The sequence below is a fragment of the Corylus avellana genome, chromosome 5 (assembly GCF_965113065.1).
Source record: "Corylus avellana chromosome 5, dhCorAvel1.hap1.2, whole genome shotgun sequence".
NCBI lineage: Eukaryota > Viridiplantae > Streptophyta > Magnoliopsida > Fagales > Betulaceae > Corylus > Corylus avellana.
The window spans coordinates 12,625,659-12,643,468 of record NC_142494.1 but is presented as its reverse complement, the minus strand read 5'-3'; the positions used below and the strand labels follow the sequence as shown (position 1 = coordinate 12,643,468).

The window sequence follows — 17,810 nt, the reverse complement described above, 5'->3', positions numbered from 1 at the left end:
TACCTTCCGTGACAATGGCGTTCAACCCTTCCAAAAAAGCCTCTTTCCCCACAGTCCCCTCAAAAGTAAACAAGCTCTAATAGTGTGTCACAAAGGCATTGCTGATCTCCTCCACCTTAGTCCATTCCCTCCTATTTTCGTCAACCACCCACTTAATGGTGTTAACTCTTCTTCTGTGGCTTGCCCAAGCGTGGAAGAAAGGGGTATTTCTATCTCCTTCTCAGTACCAACTTTGTTTGGCTCTTTGTTTCCGTCGTGTGTCCTCAAATTCCAGCAAGGTTTCAATCTCCTCTTGGAGACATTTGATGGCTGCATGGTGCTCGGGTCCCTCCAATTTCTGCAAGTTAGCCAGCTGTTCAGTCTTCTCCTTTACCATATTATCATTTGCTCCAAATTTTGCCCTACTCCACCATTTTAGACGTGATTGACATCGTTCCAAGCCGCTTCTAACCTTCAACATAGATCCCCTTCCTACATCACCCCCCTCCCAAGCACTTTGGATAATAGCACCACATTCCTCATCGACAACCCAACTAGCTTCAAATTTAAAGCCTCCTCTTCCCCTTGGACACCTTGCTTGCTTATTATTGAAGGAGATTAGGAGAGGATTATGATCCGAAGCCCTTGCTGCCATGACTTGAACCCCAACCGACTTGTACATCGCACACCACTCGCTATTCCCAACGGCTCGATCCAACCTTTCTTGAGTAAAGGTATCATCTTGCCGTTTATTGGACCAAGTAAATTTTGGACTCGAGAAACCCAAATCACCCAAATGACAGTACTCTAGAGCTATCCAAAAAGCTTCCATCTACCCTTCTCTCCGTCGGCTTGCACCCACTTTCTCAGACTGATGAGTGATCTCATTAAAATCTCCCACACAAAGCCATGGAAACGAAGCATAAATTTTTAAATGTGAGAGAAGAGACCATGATTCTACTCGTTTCGTAAGGTCAGGATGCCCATAGAAACCCATAAACTTCCATGGTACCCCATTGTCCGACAACCCCACAATGGCATTTATATGACGCCGAGAATAATTTTGAATTTCGAGATCCCCCACCTCCCGCCATAATAGTGCTAAACCACCACTTCTCCCTACAGGCTCCACCACAAAAAGTCCTTCAAATCCAAACTTAACTCTCGAAAGCTCCATTCGCTTTTTGTTGCTAATGGTTTCCATTAGAAACAAAAAGATGAGTTTCTTTTCCTTAACCATTTGGTTAAAGTCTCAAACTGTTCGAGGGTTCCCAAGCCCTCGGCAGTTCAAGCTTAGGAGACTCATTAGGTCTAGCGGGGCTGCTTAGCAACCACTGCCATCTCCAAGGTTTCCATGTTTTCCACCAAGACCCCCTTGCAGTTTTTCTTTTGTCTCGCCGTCTCAGCTTCCAAAACCTCCTGAGTTGGAGCCTTTCGCTTGTAAGAACCCTTGTGAGAGTGGGAAAAATTTGCCCTGCCACCCACCAAAACCCGTGCCCTCCTTTTCCACTGTTTGAGATTTTTCTTTGGCTCCTCCTCCCCCACGTGAATTATTTGCTCAAGAAACGCCATATTTGCATGAGCCTCCAGAACCCCCATATTCGAAACCACCACCTCACCTTCTGTCGAATTATTGTAGCTCCCCACGTTAACTATCTTTTTTCTGTCAGCCCCACTCGCCAAAATCTCCGTTGATTTCAGCCCCTCATAATTCTCCTCCTCAACAACTCTTTTAGGCACATAATGTTGTTTTCCTTTTCTGGTTGTGAGCCCTTCCACATCACCATCCACACCTGCATGGAAACCAATATCACCTTTATTGCCAGATTCCCCTAATAAAGGAGACGTGGAATGCGCCTGGTTCCCCTGCGCGTCATCTGCTGATCTTCCTCCCACCATTCGCGCATCCTCCACAAGGAAAGAAGCCGAGCATTTACTGCTCGCATCCTCGTGTCCGTTACTGAACCGACTAGGGCTTCCATGTTTACCCCACCCATGTAATGTATCACCACCGTCATGGGATCTCTACGCCGAATGAGTATTACCACCGCTCCCAGTGCTGCTGTTAATTCTTCTTAAGTCATCTGCCTGCATCCATACACCCCACTCCTTAACCCCGGCTTCATTATTCCTCCTATAGGGAGCCTTAATCGGACACCCTTGTTTCCCATGCAGTAACCTACCACAGTCAAAGCATAACATGGGGAGCTTCTCGTACTTGAAAAGAACCCAATGCGTCTTCCCTCCCAATTGCAGTGCTCTTCCTCTTGCCAAAGGATCATGAAGGTTTATGTTAACATAGATACAGAGGCAACGACCCCAACCTACACCGTCTCCCGCAACATCGACATCTTCTACTCAGCCCAGAGACTCACCTATTTTGATACCCACCGCTTTATTCATACACAGCAAAGGCATCTCATGGACCTGCACCAAAACGGTGAATGGGAGAATTCCATTTGCGAAGGCAGAGTACATCCATCGAACTCCTGAATCACCAGTATTTGCAGATCAAAAGACCAGGGCCTACCGTCAAGCACTCGTCTCTTATCATCAATCTCCTCAAATTCGAAAAGCCAAATGTTATACTGCACTTCCTTAAACACCACCGTGCCAGTCAGCCGCCATATCCGAGATAACACAAATCTAAAAGCCTCCTTATTGACCCTACGCTCTCCACCAATCTTACCCACCAGACATTGCTCCCTTTTAGTCCGACCCTCCGCAATTTCCCCTTCACATATGATCAATCCCTCCTCTGTCTCAGTCAAAGAAAACTTCCCACATAACTTTTCTAACTCCTCTGCTATCTTGCTCACATTCCTCAATAGGGCAACCATATTAGATCAATGAATACTGTCCCCCACCTTCTCTCCGGCCTAAAAACCGGCAGAAGACTTACACTCCTGACCTAGCCATTCCGAGAGGACCCTAGTGGAGACAACCAAAGAGTGGTTTGGGGTCTTATGTTTTAATTGATGTCAAAGTTTTATGTTTTTTTTTTTTTTTTTTTGTGATTTACTATGTATTTTTTAATGTGCTTAAATTAAAATAAATTAAGGGTCTTATGTTTTGACTGATTCTAGGTTTTCTTCTTGCTATTTTCTTTTTTCTGTACACTTTCTTTCCATTTTAAATTACACATGGGAATATTTTAATATGTTTTAATTTATATGGATTAAAACTAAAATTATATATGGTTCTTATGATAGTATATTTTTATGTGATTTATATATTCATGCAATCTTATATGTAATTGTGTCACTATGCTCAATAATATACTATTGTATAACTTTTAGTATGTTTTTTTTTATTCTTATTATTGAAATAGGCATAATAAATTTTTTTACACAACTTTTTTGACTTATAATAAAAAATACAATGGAGATTTGTTTTAAGTTTTAAAATTAAATTATAATAAATAATTCCACGCATTGCGCAAGTTCTGAGCTAGTTTTAATGACATGTGAGATGCACATGAATTTTTAATAAAATTTATTTCAACTTTATCCCTGCTATTAAAAAAGCATGTGCATCTCACATGTCACTTTTATAGACTAGGTTGAATAAAATTTTTCCAACCAAATTTGGAGGAAAACTTTGTCCATAAATCATTATGCAAATATTTTTCAATTTCTCAATCGTGATTAAGGCTAATCTATAAAAATAAAAATAAAATTACGATTAAGGGTAAATACTTGTGCCATTATTGAACAAATTGTCCAACCTAACAATTAGGTTTAATGCGTTATATTAAGAGCATGTTTGAAATTACATTCGAAAAATAGAGTTTTTAAGTCAAAAAGTGCTTTTTAGCAACAACTTTATTTTTAAGCTTTTTGGACATTTAAAAGCGCTTAATTTTTTTACTAAATGATTACTTTTTCTTCAAACAGACTTTTTGAGTGTTTAACGCATTTTTAGGCTCCTCAAACACAATCCCAAACATACCTTAAGTCAACGTCGGAAAGTCTGACCAATTTTGTTAAGTTGTATTGAAAGACCTCTAACAAGTACGACTCGAAAATAACCTACCATTCCTGCCCACAAGTTTATTCTTTTCTAGTTTCTTTTTGGTTTATTCTTTTCAAAATATGCAGTTTAAAAAAATTAGCAATTTCAAAACATAGTTAATGAAAACACAATAATTAAAATTACAGTTCAACCTTTAAAATTGTGTGTTTTTAAAACCCACAAACACAGTAATTGCACAACGCCAACTAGGGGTGAAAAAATTGCAAGGAATAAAAGAGAGACATATAGATTACATCTTCTATATTAATTGTATAAAACAATATTATATAATTCTTTATTTATAGAGAGACGATAAGTAATTATCAAAAAAAAAACCCTAAAATAGACCTAAACTAATTAAGAAAGGAAATAAACCCTACAAGAAAATATAATAAAAGATAATAAAAATGTTCTAACATAAAGGGAAATAATTTATTAAGAAAAATATTGATGAACCTAATTTAAAAAAACTATAAAATATTCTAACGATAGTGTTGGGTGAGTGAGATAGCGAGGGTTAAATTGAAGTGTTTAATTTGTATATTTTCCATAAAACAAATTATCATAAGATACCATACCATGCTATAAATCATCTTCTTTTCATTGAATCAATTTATTGTATTTACCATATTAATACAAAATGAAAAAGACGAGTAGAGAAGAAAGGTATGGATGATAAATTAGTTACATTTTGATTGTAGAATTGTTGTATATGGATATGGTGGTTAATCTTCATTGTCGGAGATTGTCTCTGGGAGTTTAAAGGTTGGCGGTTTATCGACGCCCCTCCTTGAGTACTCCCTCCATCTTCTGGCAGCTGCAGCAGCTCTTCTTGCTCTCTCTTTCACTTCTTCCTCTGCAACAAACAATATGTCAGCTTTTGAGTTTTTTATATTTAAAATCAAAGCAAGTAGTAGATACCACACTCCAACTTCCAAGCAGTTAGCAGTTGGCTTTCAATTTTAATATGCCTGTTGGCTGTTGCAATATCTAATCATTCTCATGAGCCTCCAAAGCAATTGATATGATATGCTTTTGCAATGACAAAGAAAACGTCGTTTTAGTATTTGTCAGCCGGTTTCAATCCTCCCTCGATGTGTTGGGTGATCGATCACAAGTAGCATTTTGTGGGATCACTAACTACTCCTCAAGATGAAATCCATAATTCTTTGATTTTATCAAATCAATATGAAATATCCCTTCTAAATAGAAATGGAATTGATTATTCTTAATATCGGTTTGAGTATTTTAGTTAGAGTTACTAAAACTATATTACAAAGTGAAATGAGATTCCACACGTATGAGAATAATTAAGGGACTAAGTTGGGCACTCGAGGATCAAGAGATAATGAATTAAAATGACAGTTATTTTATGACTTTAATTCAACTTCGGATTATTTTACAGATGGGTCGGGTCAAATGCAAAATATAAGAAGTCATTGGAAGTATTTGAATAATCAAAAATAAACTCTAAAGTGAAATTACAATTATTTAGTGAAATTAATTATAATTCATAATAACCTATGACAAGTCAAGAGATATAAGTATCTTAGGCCTATTGGAGCTAGTTTTATTTTTCCCTTTAAGTTCCTCCCCAAGCTGACTATTACCCATATTAGAATTGACCTAATGACAAAAGCACACTAAATACCTGTTTGAAATTGCGTTTGAGAAATATAGTTTTTAAGCCAAAAAGCGTTTTTTGGCAAAAGCTTCATTTTTAAGTTTTTGTTAAAAGTGCATTTTTTGCTATTTTTAGGCTTTTTGGAACTTTAAAAGCGCTTTTAAATTTTACCAAACGAGTACTTTTTTCTTCAAACGACTTTTTTTAGCGTTAAAAGCACTTTTAGGCCCCTCGAACGCAATCCCAAACAGACCCCAACCCTAGTGGCCGTGTATATGTAATGGGGGCTAGAGTTTTTCCTAGTACTACTTCCATTAGGTTTACATGTGCTTATAAATAGAGAATTAATATCTAATTAGTTATATTGAAGTGGTATTTTTATCCGCTCAAAAAAGTAAAAAGACAAAAATACCCCTCAAATATAATTAAATTGATAATCTCAAGTTCATTTGAACTGGAGAGGATCCAGTTCTATAAATAGAGAGCTTATGTAGGGCATTAAATGCACACTTTTGAGAGCCTCACACTCTTGGTGTTTTAATCAAATATTGAGGAGAAGGTTTAGAGGTCACAAAACCCAAACCCTAACTGTTTTTAGTTAGAAGAAGGAAAGAAATCAAATGAGCCTCCATCTTCCTTATGGTAGCCAACTTGCATGTAAATTTGCTTCTATTGCATATTTTATGTTTTGCATGATTCTTAGCCATGTTCTCTTGATGCTGGGATTTTTCCAGAGTGTTTTATACATATAATCCCTACAGTTCATTGCTCCCAACAAATTACTCTTGGAACCATCCTTTATGCCCTTCGGACTTCCATTTTAAGATGAAGTGAAGAAAACCAAGGTGGCATCCAGTTAAAAAGAAGGGGCTGTTAAAACTTACTAAAGCCAAGGTGATTACTAAGGAACCACACTGGTCACTAGAGAATGCATATACACAAGTGTGTCCTAAAGATCTACCCCTGCCCCATCACTAAAAGAAAGAAACCCAAAAAAATGCGTGCTAGTGTGAACAGAAGAAGAAGAAGAAGGATCTTGCACCAAAAAATATGGATAAAGAAGAAAAAGAACTGAGCAAAAATGAATATAAAAACAGAAAAGAACAAGAAGAAGGAAATTTTTTCACAGAAAAAAGGATAAAGAAGAAAAAGGACCAAAAGAAAAAAAGAATATGAAGAGAAATTATGTTTAAGATGGGAAGCAACCTGGAATTTCTTCACTGATCAACAGGGAAAAAAGATATAAGTTCTGGCAGGAAGACTACTGAGGGCTTCATTGTACCATAGCAGGAATATTTGGCTCCCTATGGACAGATTTTATCATAACATCTAAAGAAACTAGCTAATATAATCTCTGGAAATTACTAGGAAAATGGCAATAAAAACTTAAATGACAAGAAATAAACCAAAGAACGTAAAAGTAAAAAATGCTATTAAATAAAAACTTCACCAGAATGGTTTTTGACACGTCAGTCAAAAAAACTAGAAATTTTCTTTTACAGAATTCCTCATACCTGATTTTTGGTAGTCCCTGGGCTTGCCCCATAGATTGCTCCAGTATGGTTCACTTTTATCAGAACCTTTCTGCTTCATCATTCTCAGTTTAGCTTTTTCCTGCAACAAAGTCAGGATTATCATTTGTTTTATCTATTAACTGAATGAATAACTAAAAATGCATATTTATAATATACCTATGAACTAGTTCAAAAATAAAAAATAAAAAACCAGCGAAGTTGTTGGCATAAAGAGAGCTCTTCCAAATAGAGCATTCAGGATATCTTAGGAAACCATTGCTTCATTTTACCGAAATGATCTTTCTCAAAGCACCATACGTGAATTCTAGTACATGATGTTTATAAGATGGGCCGGATCCTATTGGCCTACATTTTCCCCTTCCCCCATCTAATGTTCTATAATTAGTCCATTGTCCTCAACTGTCACTTTTAAAGATTGCACTAAACATTTATAAGCTAAGCCTTTTTGTTAAGTACAAAGAGTCCTTGGGTATAACTTGGTGTGTGGTATGATTTAGGCTGTCAGGGTTTTCCTTTCTGTTTTTTACCTTGCATGTATGTAGAAACTCCCAGGGCCATAGGAGTCATGTTTGATAAGGTATGTAGGTTGGAATTTTTCTAACTTGATATTGCAAGGAAAAAAAAGAGAGAAGGATTTATACAAGATATTATGACAAAAGGGATGGTAGAAATTATTAGTTGATTTGAATCATTTCAATCAATTATCTCTTTCTTCACATTTGCCTTTCTTTAAATAGATGCATGATAAAGTAATCATTGCTGACTCGGTGGAAGCTGACTCTTTTCAGAAACAACCATGGTGTAACCATTCACAAAATGCATCTTTATGCAAAAACAAATGATGAAGCTGAACTTTTGCATTGTTACTGCCATATATAACACAGATCATTCCAACTGATGGCTGGTCTACATTATAAAAGCATGTTTCTGACATTTTACCAAAGACAAATGATATTTAAATTGAGTGGAAATCTATACCATGTGGTTCAGCAATGCATGAAATTTAAATAGATGATAACAACATGGAATTGGGTGTAAGAAAAACTAAACATATACAATAGTCACACATACAGAGGTAACAATTCACAAAATATCAGCTTGGAATAAAATGAAGATGTAGGTAAATACAACACCTCCTTAGAAGAAAGAAAGAAAGAGAAAAATTAAAACAAAAGGGAAAAAATAGGAATACATGAGTTCTTACCAAAACTTTTGCTTGCCTCTTTTCCCACCGAGTACTTGCCTGCCGCATTAGTAAGTGTAAATCAATTAAAATGGTAAGCTGGTACAAAGAAAAGATAGGCGAGCAGCTCAAACTTTTTAAATTGAAAGATATTCTTAGAAGATGAACATCAAAAGGAGAGTTAACTGGGGAAAATATACCAAAAAAAGCTCATGACTACTTCATTTGTCACCATAGAAAATCACCTCTTTAGCATAACAGAACCGATTCAAGATACCCCTTTCTCTTGCAAAACTCTTGTATGCTCTCAATGTATCAATGGCCTTTCCTTATTCCTTTCAATGAAAGTTCCATACTTATTAAAAAAAAAAAAAAAAACTGTTTCAAGATGTACAAGTGATAAGTTACAGCTTCTCGAATTCAACTGGCTACATCAACCCGATTGTGGTTTGGTTATGTTTGTACTTTTAGGGTTATTTCGAGTAAGAGAATCCCAAGTGCAAGAAAGAGGGATTTTTGCGTGTACTCTGGGCTAGGATTTGAAGGGTGAAAGGGCAGTTCCTGTACCTTGTTATGTGCTAGATTCTTAGTGAAATCTATTATGAGTACACTTGAGAGGTTTAAGTCCCACATTGGTAAAGTATAAAGAGTGACTGGTTAATATACTTAAGTGAACTCAAGCCTATTAGCTTAAACTTTTGGGCTAGAGTGATGTCCAAATATGTATATTAATATACTCTTTGTTGACTTCCTAGGTATTTCTCTTCCTGACAATTGGTGTCAGAGCCATGGTTAGTTCTCGTTGCTTATACAAGTGTCTTGGTTTAACATGTTTGGTTGACTTCAGTAAAAGAGTTTGGCTCCGCTCTTGGAGTGTCCTGTGCATCTGACACTATTGTGTAAAGGACTCACACACGAGGGAGAGTTTGGTCAATGTGGAAGAGACTCGCAAGTGAGAAGAAAATTTGTTGTGAGTGCACTTGTGAGATTTGTCTCATATTGATTAAGTATAAAGAGAGGGTGGTTAATATACCTAAGTGGACCCAAGCCCCATTAGTTTAGGCTCTTGAGTTAAAGTTGTGTCCAAATATCTATATTAATGTACTCTTTGTCCCTATGTGTTTCTCTTCTTAACAAAATCTAAGTGTTTTCTTGACCCATGGACATGCACCTGTGGCCAAACTAGCAAAACCACATTAACCACTGGGTGGTTTTGAGTTTGCTAAAGATTTTACATTGAAATCTAAATCTAGGGTTTGGCACAAAAGGAATGAAGAAATGCTATTTTAAAGAGTCGTTTTTTTACAGATATTCCAATTAACCTAGAAGAACTTAGTAAACCTTCACAATAACAGCAAAATTTAAAAATAAATACAACTAACTCAACTAAGCATTAATTTCTCCAACTAAATTAGGAACAAATAGGAAGAAAAAAGCCTTTTTGTTTTGGAAAGCTGATAACATTGTCAAAATAACACAATTAGCACACTCACCATTCGGAAAACATCAACGGCTGCTGATCCCATTCCTGAGAGCATAAATGCAACCTGATAATCCAACAGAAAACCACCACTTCTTCAGTTATTAAAATGATAAGAGAAACAATGGTAATACCATTCTTAATTTGTCAATTAAAAAAAAAACAAAATCTATGCACATGCCATCATAAACAAAAGTGACCTTATCATGGACAATTCCTGCCAGCTAGATATCTTGCTGAGTTACCAAATTTAAATATGTAGATCGGAGCAGGGAAGAGTGATATCAAATATCAGAGGATACACTCATAAAAATAGATTATCTCAAACCAAACAAGGAAAGAATCCAGGAAGAGAATTTTTCCTTGGCACACAACTTTTACTTTTAGCGAGTAAAATTTTAAATTCAGTGAAATCTAATTTATCTAATAAAATTAATAAAAATGAGGGCAACAGAGATCATTTGCCGCTTCATAGCTGGCAGCAGAAAATTCCACCTCCATCAACGACCAACAACCTATACACTTTAATGCCCACAATTAAAGCTCTTCATCACATTGCTAACTTGTGTATTGAGTATTTACCACAAGTCTGACCATCTTTCCTCATTTGGTTTAGAAAGCAACCATATTCAGAGATTTAACGTATCAATAAAAGAAGCTCAAGGATTTCAAGGGAACCACATTCAAGATCGCGGTTAAGTAAAGCAACAGCTTGAGCTATACTAAACATCAAAAAGGTTTGTCTAACAAGTATGAAAGGTATGTAAATATTCAAAGATCAGGAAAGTATAAATCATAAGATAAACTTGAGATCAGTTTGCTCAATCTGAAACAAGTAACTAGCTTATAGCAAGTTAAGAAATTCAAGATGGTTGCATTAAAATATGAAGGTGGAGATAGTTATATAAACATGGAAACAGAAAACAAATATAGTTATTGTGGGCCTTACATTTACTCTTTCAACCCTGCGCATCTCATCTTCAAGCAAGGATAGTTGTGCAGCAGATGTCCAATGGATGCAATCAACTGGACTGAAATACAGAAGATGTTTTTCAATTATCTAAACTTTTATAAACTAGCAATTCCACAACATGCAATGGATACTAAAATTATGAATGATTTTTAAAAATTAAAGATTTTAAATTTTTAACTTTCTAACAGCAGCATCAACAAGCATAAGAAATTAACAATTAATGTGGAGATTTTCCAAATACTTGTTTAACTTTCTTTAACTTGTATACTTGTTGTCTGATTGTGAGATATTGTCTAGTCACTTTTGTAATCACAGTGTGTATTTCTAAAGTGCTTTTCAGCAATCGGCCAAACCACATTCATTGAGTTACACTGATGGTTTCCAACCTTGGCTCAAGCATCTTCCAAAATTTATGTTATAAGCAAGTCTACATAATTTTTTTCTTTTAAACCGTTGCAGCTGAAATTTGATTTTCATACAAGTTCAAAATATGATTGAAAAATATCATTTTTGGCTTAAACTTAAACATAAAAAGGCCAATAGCCACAAAATTTATAATTGTAAGAAGCTGGATATGGTGTAACTACATCTGCAGCATAAAATACAAATAGTTTAGAGCCTTGAACACATGCTGGTAATGACACTAATTTTGTATAACAAGTACGCTCATCATAACTAAATCACTGAAAAAAAAAAAAGCATCAAATTCATTTTAACAGAAATATCCATGAAGCAGTAGGACCCACCAAGTATCAATTGCTTGTTGAACTAATTCAGGCTTCCCACACTGACTGTAGACTCTGGCTCTCCCAAAGTCTTCCTCAATTGCGAAGACATCCGATGCCACATTAGCACAATTTTTGCACCCTGTGAAGAACACAAGGATATGGATATTTCAATGTTATCAAAACCCATCAATTGCAAGGGCGTGCTGCTACAATTGCTACTTCTTTTTTTCTGGGTGCTGCTATAAATGCTACTTGCCATGGAAAGAGCATATATATCTTCACATCATATTTTAGTTCCCCTGATATCTACAAGCACCACCTTGGTACTTCCATCAGATGTCAGCATCAGAACCTGGATAAGGTTTTTCCATTTGTAGTAGATAGAAAACCCACCCTTGAAGTGATTTATAAATAATAAATAATACACGTTTTCTCAAAATATCAAAAAGAATACAAAGAGATGATGCTGACATCACAAAAAAGGGGAGCTGTGGATATTTTGCAGACTGTGGGGATACTTAGGCTATAGAATCTCAAAGAAGTAAAACGTATTCGCAAAACAATTAGAAGTCCATTGTCCTGACATACCAATACAGCTAAATTCATCAACAAATGTGTGATCCTTTGGGCTGGAACCATCTAGGAAAGGATTGACTGCAGTCAAAGCATAGCCATGAATTTCATCATAAACCATGCGCTGCACAGGGTCGCTGAGCACCTGCACTGCAATAGTCCATTTATAGTAGAAGCACGGTAATAGATTTAAATCAAATCCTCCTTCAAGCTTAAAGCATTTCATGCCAAATGGGGGGGAAACCCACCGCATAGACCTCGTTTATGAACATGCAGAAATTTGTGGTCTCTGGATCATCCCCACTCAGATCTGGATGGCAAGCTTTCATGCAATTGTAATAGGCTTTCTTAATCTGCCCTGGAGTGGCATCTGGAAGCTAGTAACATCACGCCAAACATTGATTAGACATTGTAAAATGGCAACAAATGGTCTATAAAATTAGAAACGGAAAAACTAGAGAGAAAGGTATTTTCTTATAGAAGTGAAGCTAACCTTAGATGAATGAATCAATTTGCTAAAAGCTTAATTGCACAAATGAGAATTAACCCCTTGACAAAATCACTCAGTCCCCTACGATTGAAAAAGTAGTTGTTTGGCTGCTTTATATTGAGTATGTATAATATGACCGTCACGATTGAAAGTAGTTCTTTTATCGCTACCATGGGCTTCTATACATTTAAAAATACTCCCCACGGGCCACCCTGTTATTCGTCTACTCCATAGCACCCTAAGGAAACTCATGCAGAAAAATGGATAGCCACTTGAGCATAATGAAATATCAGGATGGGTGTCAATATGGTAGCGCTCAATCCAAACTTCGATATCTCCTATTGATTTTTGGCAGTGCTGCAGTGGTTTCCACAATATTTTAGAATTTGGTGGCACGCTTAGAGTACCGTAATCAACAGACTTGTCCCTTATCTCATTACCAGGGATTACCTAAAGTAGAATAAAATATGGTGGATGCTAACAAAAAGCAGGTATATAGAAGTCAACGTATGGGGTTGGCAAATTTTATCCACCTTACTGATCCTGTTCACTCCCAATGCCATTCAAAAAGATAAGGAAATATGTATGTAAGCTCAATTTGGATTCAAAATCATATCTACACCTCAGAACAAAGGTAATTATGATATGATTATAATCCTTAATTTAACATTGTATAGAGATGGAACATAATGCAAACCAATTCACACCAACAGACACAAAAACACTAAAATGAATTTTTAGGAAGAAGAATCGCAGATAGACTGCAACTAACTAATAGTCTCTCAACATCAAACTCTAGGCATCGGCATATATAAGCTTCACTACTGCAACGGACACATCTAATCTTTAGAATTCCCCAAGTATTGTCCATAGTTACCTAGCTTTTATCAACCAATAAATGGTATTTCCTCAAAAATAACTAAATTAAGATAAATATGCTTATAAGAGCATCATTCATATCCTTCAGATTTTCCACTTCCCAGAAATTTCTAGAATATGAAGTCCAAAAGTCATTTGCTTTCAACCATGAATAATATTCATTTTAATCATATGATCACAAGCAATCAACCACGTGTTTGTGTGTGCCTGCTGAAAAGTCCATCTATCCAGCAACTGCCAAGTCCTAGACAACTTATACATATCTTGGATCAAAACCAATCAATACAAGAAAAAGTATCAACAGTAAACTTTCTTTGTTGCTGCTCCTTCTTCAATGGAGTATATTTTTCACTCAAGAATGAAAATCTTAAAACATAAAATGTTGGTTTTCTCTTCATACAAACAATAAAAAAGTGAGGTGTTTTGGAACATTACCAGACCCAACACCCCATAATAATCCTCGGCAACCGACTGGGTCGAAGGCGAGCCCTCAGTAGCGACCCTGACTCTGCCACTGCCTCTTCTCTTGGCACCACGACCCAACACAGTCCAAGGAGTTGTGATCTTTGATAACATGCCCCATGAACTTCTCGAGCACAAATTAAATAATGGGTTTTGGAATTTGAGAGCTTCAGTGCACACAGGGGAGAGCAATTGAGCCATTGGACCATGCAATGGAGTGAAAGGTGCGAGGGCAGGCAGGAAGAGTGGGTAATGAAGAAAAGAGCGAGATTTTTTTGGAGGGTGATAATGGAATACTTCAAAAAAATTGTGGACAAAGTCTGGCGTGCAAAGGAGTGAATGCTGACATGGCAGCTTCACAGCCAAAGGTTGTCCTTAGAACCTGGACGAACCTAAGATGAATCTAGCCTGAAGCATGTTTTGCAGAGCAATTGCACGTGTCAACCTCATGGATAATTGTTGCCTCACGCGCCAAGCAACCGCTTTTGTCTTTTACTTTCTTTCTTTTTTTTTCTTTCCTTTCATTTTCCGTAAACCAAAAGTTATTTATCATGATTCATGAGAGTATGAGACCCCCCCAATCATCAACTCTCTCCAATTTTCTTCACGAAATCTAACATTAATATCAATTACTTTCTACTCAATAATATAATTCTCTTCCTTAAGGGCATAATATAAAGAGATTAATTTGTACAAATTCTCAATGAAAGTGTTTTCTATCACGGACATGACATGTCTTTCTTGTCGTTGCAGACTATTTCTCTGCACATTTCATTTGTCAGGGAAAATGAAAGAAGACGCGCTCAAAAGTTTTTTTTTTTTTTTTTTTACCTGATAGGCAGTGCCACGTCGCCATATTAGTGTATAAGCTTGTGTGTGTACCCAAGCATTTCTCAAGAGTCGAAGCCATAAACCCTCAAAAAGAAAATCCGAACCCTCAACAATCCTCCGCGCTCAACCATTAATGTCAAACTCACGCGACGCCTCCGGCAACGGAGATGCCAAGGGAAAAGCGATCGCCAAGACCGCCGGGTACGTGGTCTTCTCCGGCATCGCCTTTAGCATTCTCAAAGCACTAATCCCTCTCAACAGAACCAGAAATGAAACTCGGACTACTAACCAATCACTCAGCGAGTCAACTCTGGCGATTCGACCAGCTCAGCCTCTCTCTCCCCAAGAACCCATTACTAAGGTGCGTATCGAGTATGACGCACTTTTAACTTTCATTTCCTCAACCAGTGTATCTCTCATGCTTGTGCGATTGATTTGTTCTGGTATTAGAGACACCCATTATTTGTCATTAATATATGTTGTCATTTTTTTGGAGGGATCAATTGTTTTTACTTCTTTCTTTGTTTGATATTTTGGAGTGACCCAATGCTTTTATTGTCGATTTGTCCATTTGTTCAATGTTTTGTTGATATTTTGGAGAGACCCATTACTTGTGCTGTTTATTTGTTTGGTGATTTTGGAAAGATTTCTTGTTTCACTCTTTTATTTCTCGTGTTTGAGAGATACCCATTACTTGTTCTTTTGGATTTGTTGGATACTCTTGAAATTCATTGGTTGCATAGTCACTCTTTTGATGTTTTAGGGAAGCCAATTGCTTGTATTTTCGTTTGTTTGATTATTTGTAGAAACCCTTGTTCTTTAGGATTTTGTTTGTTATGTTCTGTAGAAACTCATTGCTTTAATGTGTGTGTGTGTGTGGATGGATATGTTTGTATATATATATTTAGGTATTTAGGAGACACACTACTCGCATTTTTTATATTGAATGTGAGGTTTTGGAGAGACCCATTACTTCTTTTATTAAATTTTGTTTATTTATGTCTTTTCGATATTTCAGAAAGAGCATTACATTTGTTTTTGAAATGTTTGGTACTATTGAAGAAATCTGTAGTGTAATTTGTATTGTGTTGTTGTAGAAACCACATACGTTTAAGGACCAAAATGTGCCAGAAGTCCTTGAATTGCCGCAGAGAACAATAGAGATTGTTAAAGGAGATACTCTTTGGGGCCTCTCTAGAAAATATGGGGTATATTTGCTTCTCTCTTGACTTATTTCATGTTGAATACTTATTTTTTCTTACTTTCTAGAGAAAGATTTCTGGATAGAAGTTCTGAAAACTATTCGTTGTGCATTTCACAAAAGCTATGTTTTCAGAAGTTTTCATGAAAAGTAATTGATATCCTGAAAATTCTAATATATATGGACCCCCACAAACATTTTTTTAATTTGCTCAGAATTAAACAGAGAATAAGACTTTATTTATGGATGAAGCAATCCTAAGAAACTTTATCTTGTCTTAAACCCTAGATTTATCATTTCCCCAATAAAGTTGTTCCTGGAAACACTGATCAAAAGGGGGAAAAGAAGAAAAAATACAAGAAAATGTCTATTACTAAACGAGCAGATATGTAATCAATTATCTCTATAGGCTTGTTATTTTCGAGCTTTTGATTTTATTTTATTTTTCCCTGACACTGATATAGGTATCTGTAAATACAATTAAAGAGGTTAATGGGCTTACAGGAGACACCATATATGCAGGCAAGAAGATTATTATTCCTTGATGTGATCTTCTGCAAACGTATGCTATGAGGATTTTTAATGTGTATTAAGAAAGAATAGAGCAGCAGTTGTAGTTTTATGGATTCCCCTAATTCTTTGTATGAAATGTAAGTGAAAAGATTTTGTGATGGTCTTCTTTTTTTTGTTGGTTATGAGTGCTTGTAATTTAGATGCCAAATGCTTCTTCATAAGAGAAATGAAGATGGCTCAATTTTTGCAGTAAATTGTAGAACTGCATCACCCATAAATTGAAAATGTATCGTGGATGCCCCAGCAAACATAAATACAGGATGCTACCAGTATAATCATGTTTGTTGTGAAACAGGATCCTTTCCAGTTAGTTATATTTTAGAGGTATTTTTGTCTTTTCACTTTTTGAGGAGACAAAAATACTCATCCACTATAACTAACGAGATATTCTCTAGTTCAAATAAACTAGAGAGGATCCTAATTCATTTGCTGTGGGGGTCCATGAATAATTTTAGGATTTGCTCACGTCACTATCAGGATAGCCGAGGAGATCAGTGAAATCTCTTCTTATCGCTTGCTCATCATGGAAAAATCACTAATTAGTCCAGGCTGATTTTTTGGAGATAGTGCCCTATTAAATAAAGTTGTTATTCACTTATTTATTTAATTGAGCATATAGCATACAATCGATTTCTATGCTTATCTTTATTGATTATTTACTATCTGCATGTAAATGGTCCAACTTGTATTGAATATGGTTTATGGTGTGAGTAAAGAGGTTAAACCGTAAATCTTACAGGTTCATAATTTATTGCTCGCAGTCAATGAAATTGGGCATTCTATTAGCTAAGATTGTAACACATCAATATAATAATTTATCTTGATCAATAGAAGTAGAAACTTAAAGTTAAAAATGTTGGTGCGAAAATATAGGAATGCAATGTACAGAACAGACCACAAGATTTATCATTCCTTATAAATACTATCATACTTGAATGATTGTTACTCTTAGATTCGTATGTAACACCTCAAAGATTAATTAATTGGTAAGTAACTTCGCGAATCACTTCTCAGCCCCATTTCACAAAAGAATAGCACAATGTCCCCATTAAACTTTCGTGGGGACATCGTCTTGTTCTTTCATGGGTAGCGGTAATGAATAAATGTGGATAACGTGTGGATAACTTTCAACCTTTAATGATATCTCTCCCTCTGTTTTTCTCGCGCGATTAAATTCGGCACAAAAATGTTTCGGTTGTTTTGTTGTTCAGAGAAAGGGCAAAATTTTGGTGTCATGAACGGTTTGGCAACAGCTTTATTGGTTGTTTTTTGTATATTCAAGCTT

General features: G+C 36.0%; 2 protein-coding genes across 2 annotated transcripts; one reads left to right on the top strand and one right to left on the bottom strand.

Annotated features, from left to right (window-relative positions):
- Positions 1 to 4,573: 4,573 nt before the first annotated feature.
- LOC132183280 (DNAJ heat shock N-terminal domain-containing protein) lies at positions 4,574 to 14,279 on the bottom strand. Its single transcript, XM_059596682.2, has 9 exons — positions 13,894 to 14,279; positions 12,338 to 12,466; positions 12,105 to 12,234; positions 11,535 to 11,655; positions 10,765 to 10,846; positions 9,829 to 9,882; positions 8,357 to 8,395; positions 7,132 to 7,231; positions 4,574 to 4,849 (listed from the first exon to the last, which is right to left on the bottom strand). The coding sequence occupies exons 1-9, from the start codon at positions 14,119 to 14,121 to the stop codon at positions 4,719 to 4,721; spliced, it is 1,014 nt and encodes a 337-aa protein (XP_059452665.2). The 5' UTR covers positions 14,122 to 14,279; the 3' UTR covers positions 4,574 to 4,718.
- A 520-nt stretch (positions 14,280 to 14,799) lies between these two features.
- On the top strand, positions 14,800 to 16,847 carry LOC132182918 (uncharacterized). The gene is made up of 3 exons (XM_059596286.2): positions 14,800 to 15,112; positions 15,849 to 15,959; positions 16,417 to 16,847. The coding sequence occupies exons 1-3, from the start codon at positions 14,885 to 14,887 to the stop codon at positions 16,495 to 16,497; spliced, it is 420 nt and encodes a 139-aa protein (XP_059452269.2). The 5' UTR covers positions 14,800 to 14,884; the 3' UTR covers positions 16,498 to 16,847.
- The last annotated feature ends 963 nt before the right edge of the window (positions 16,848 to 17,810 follow it).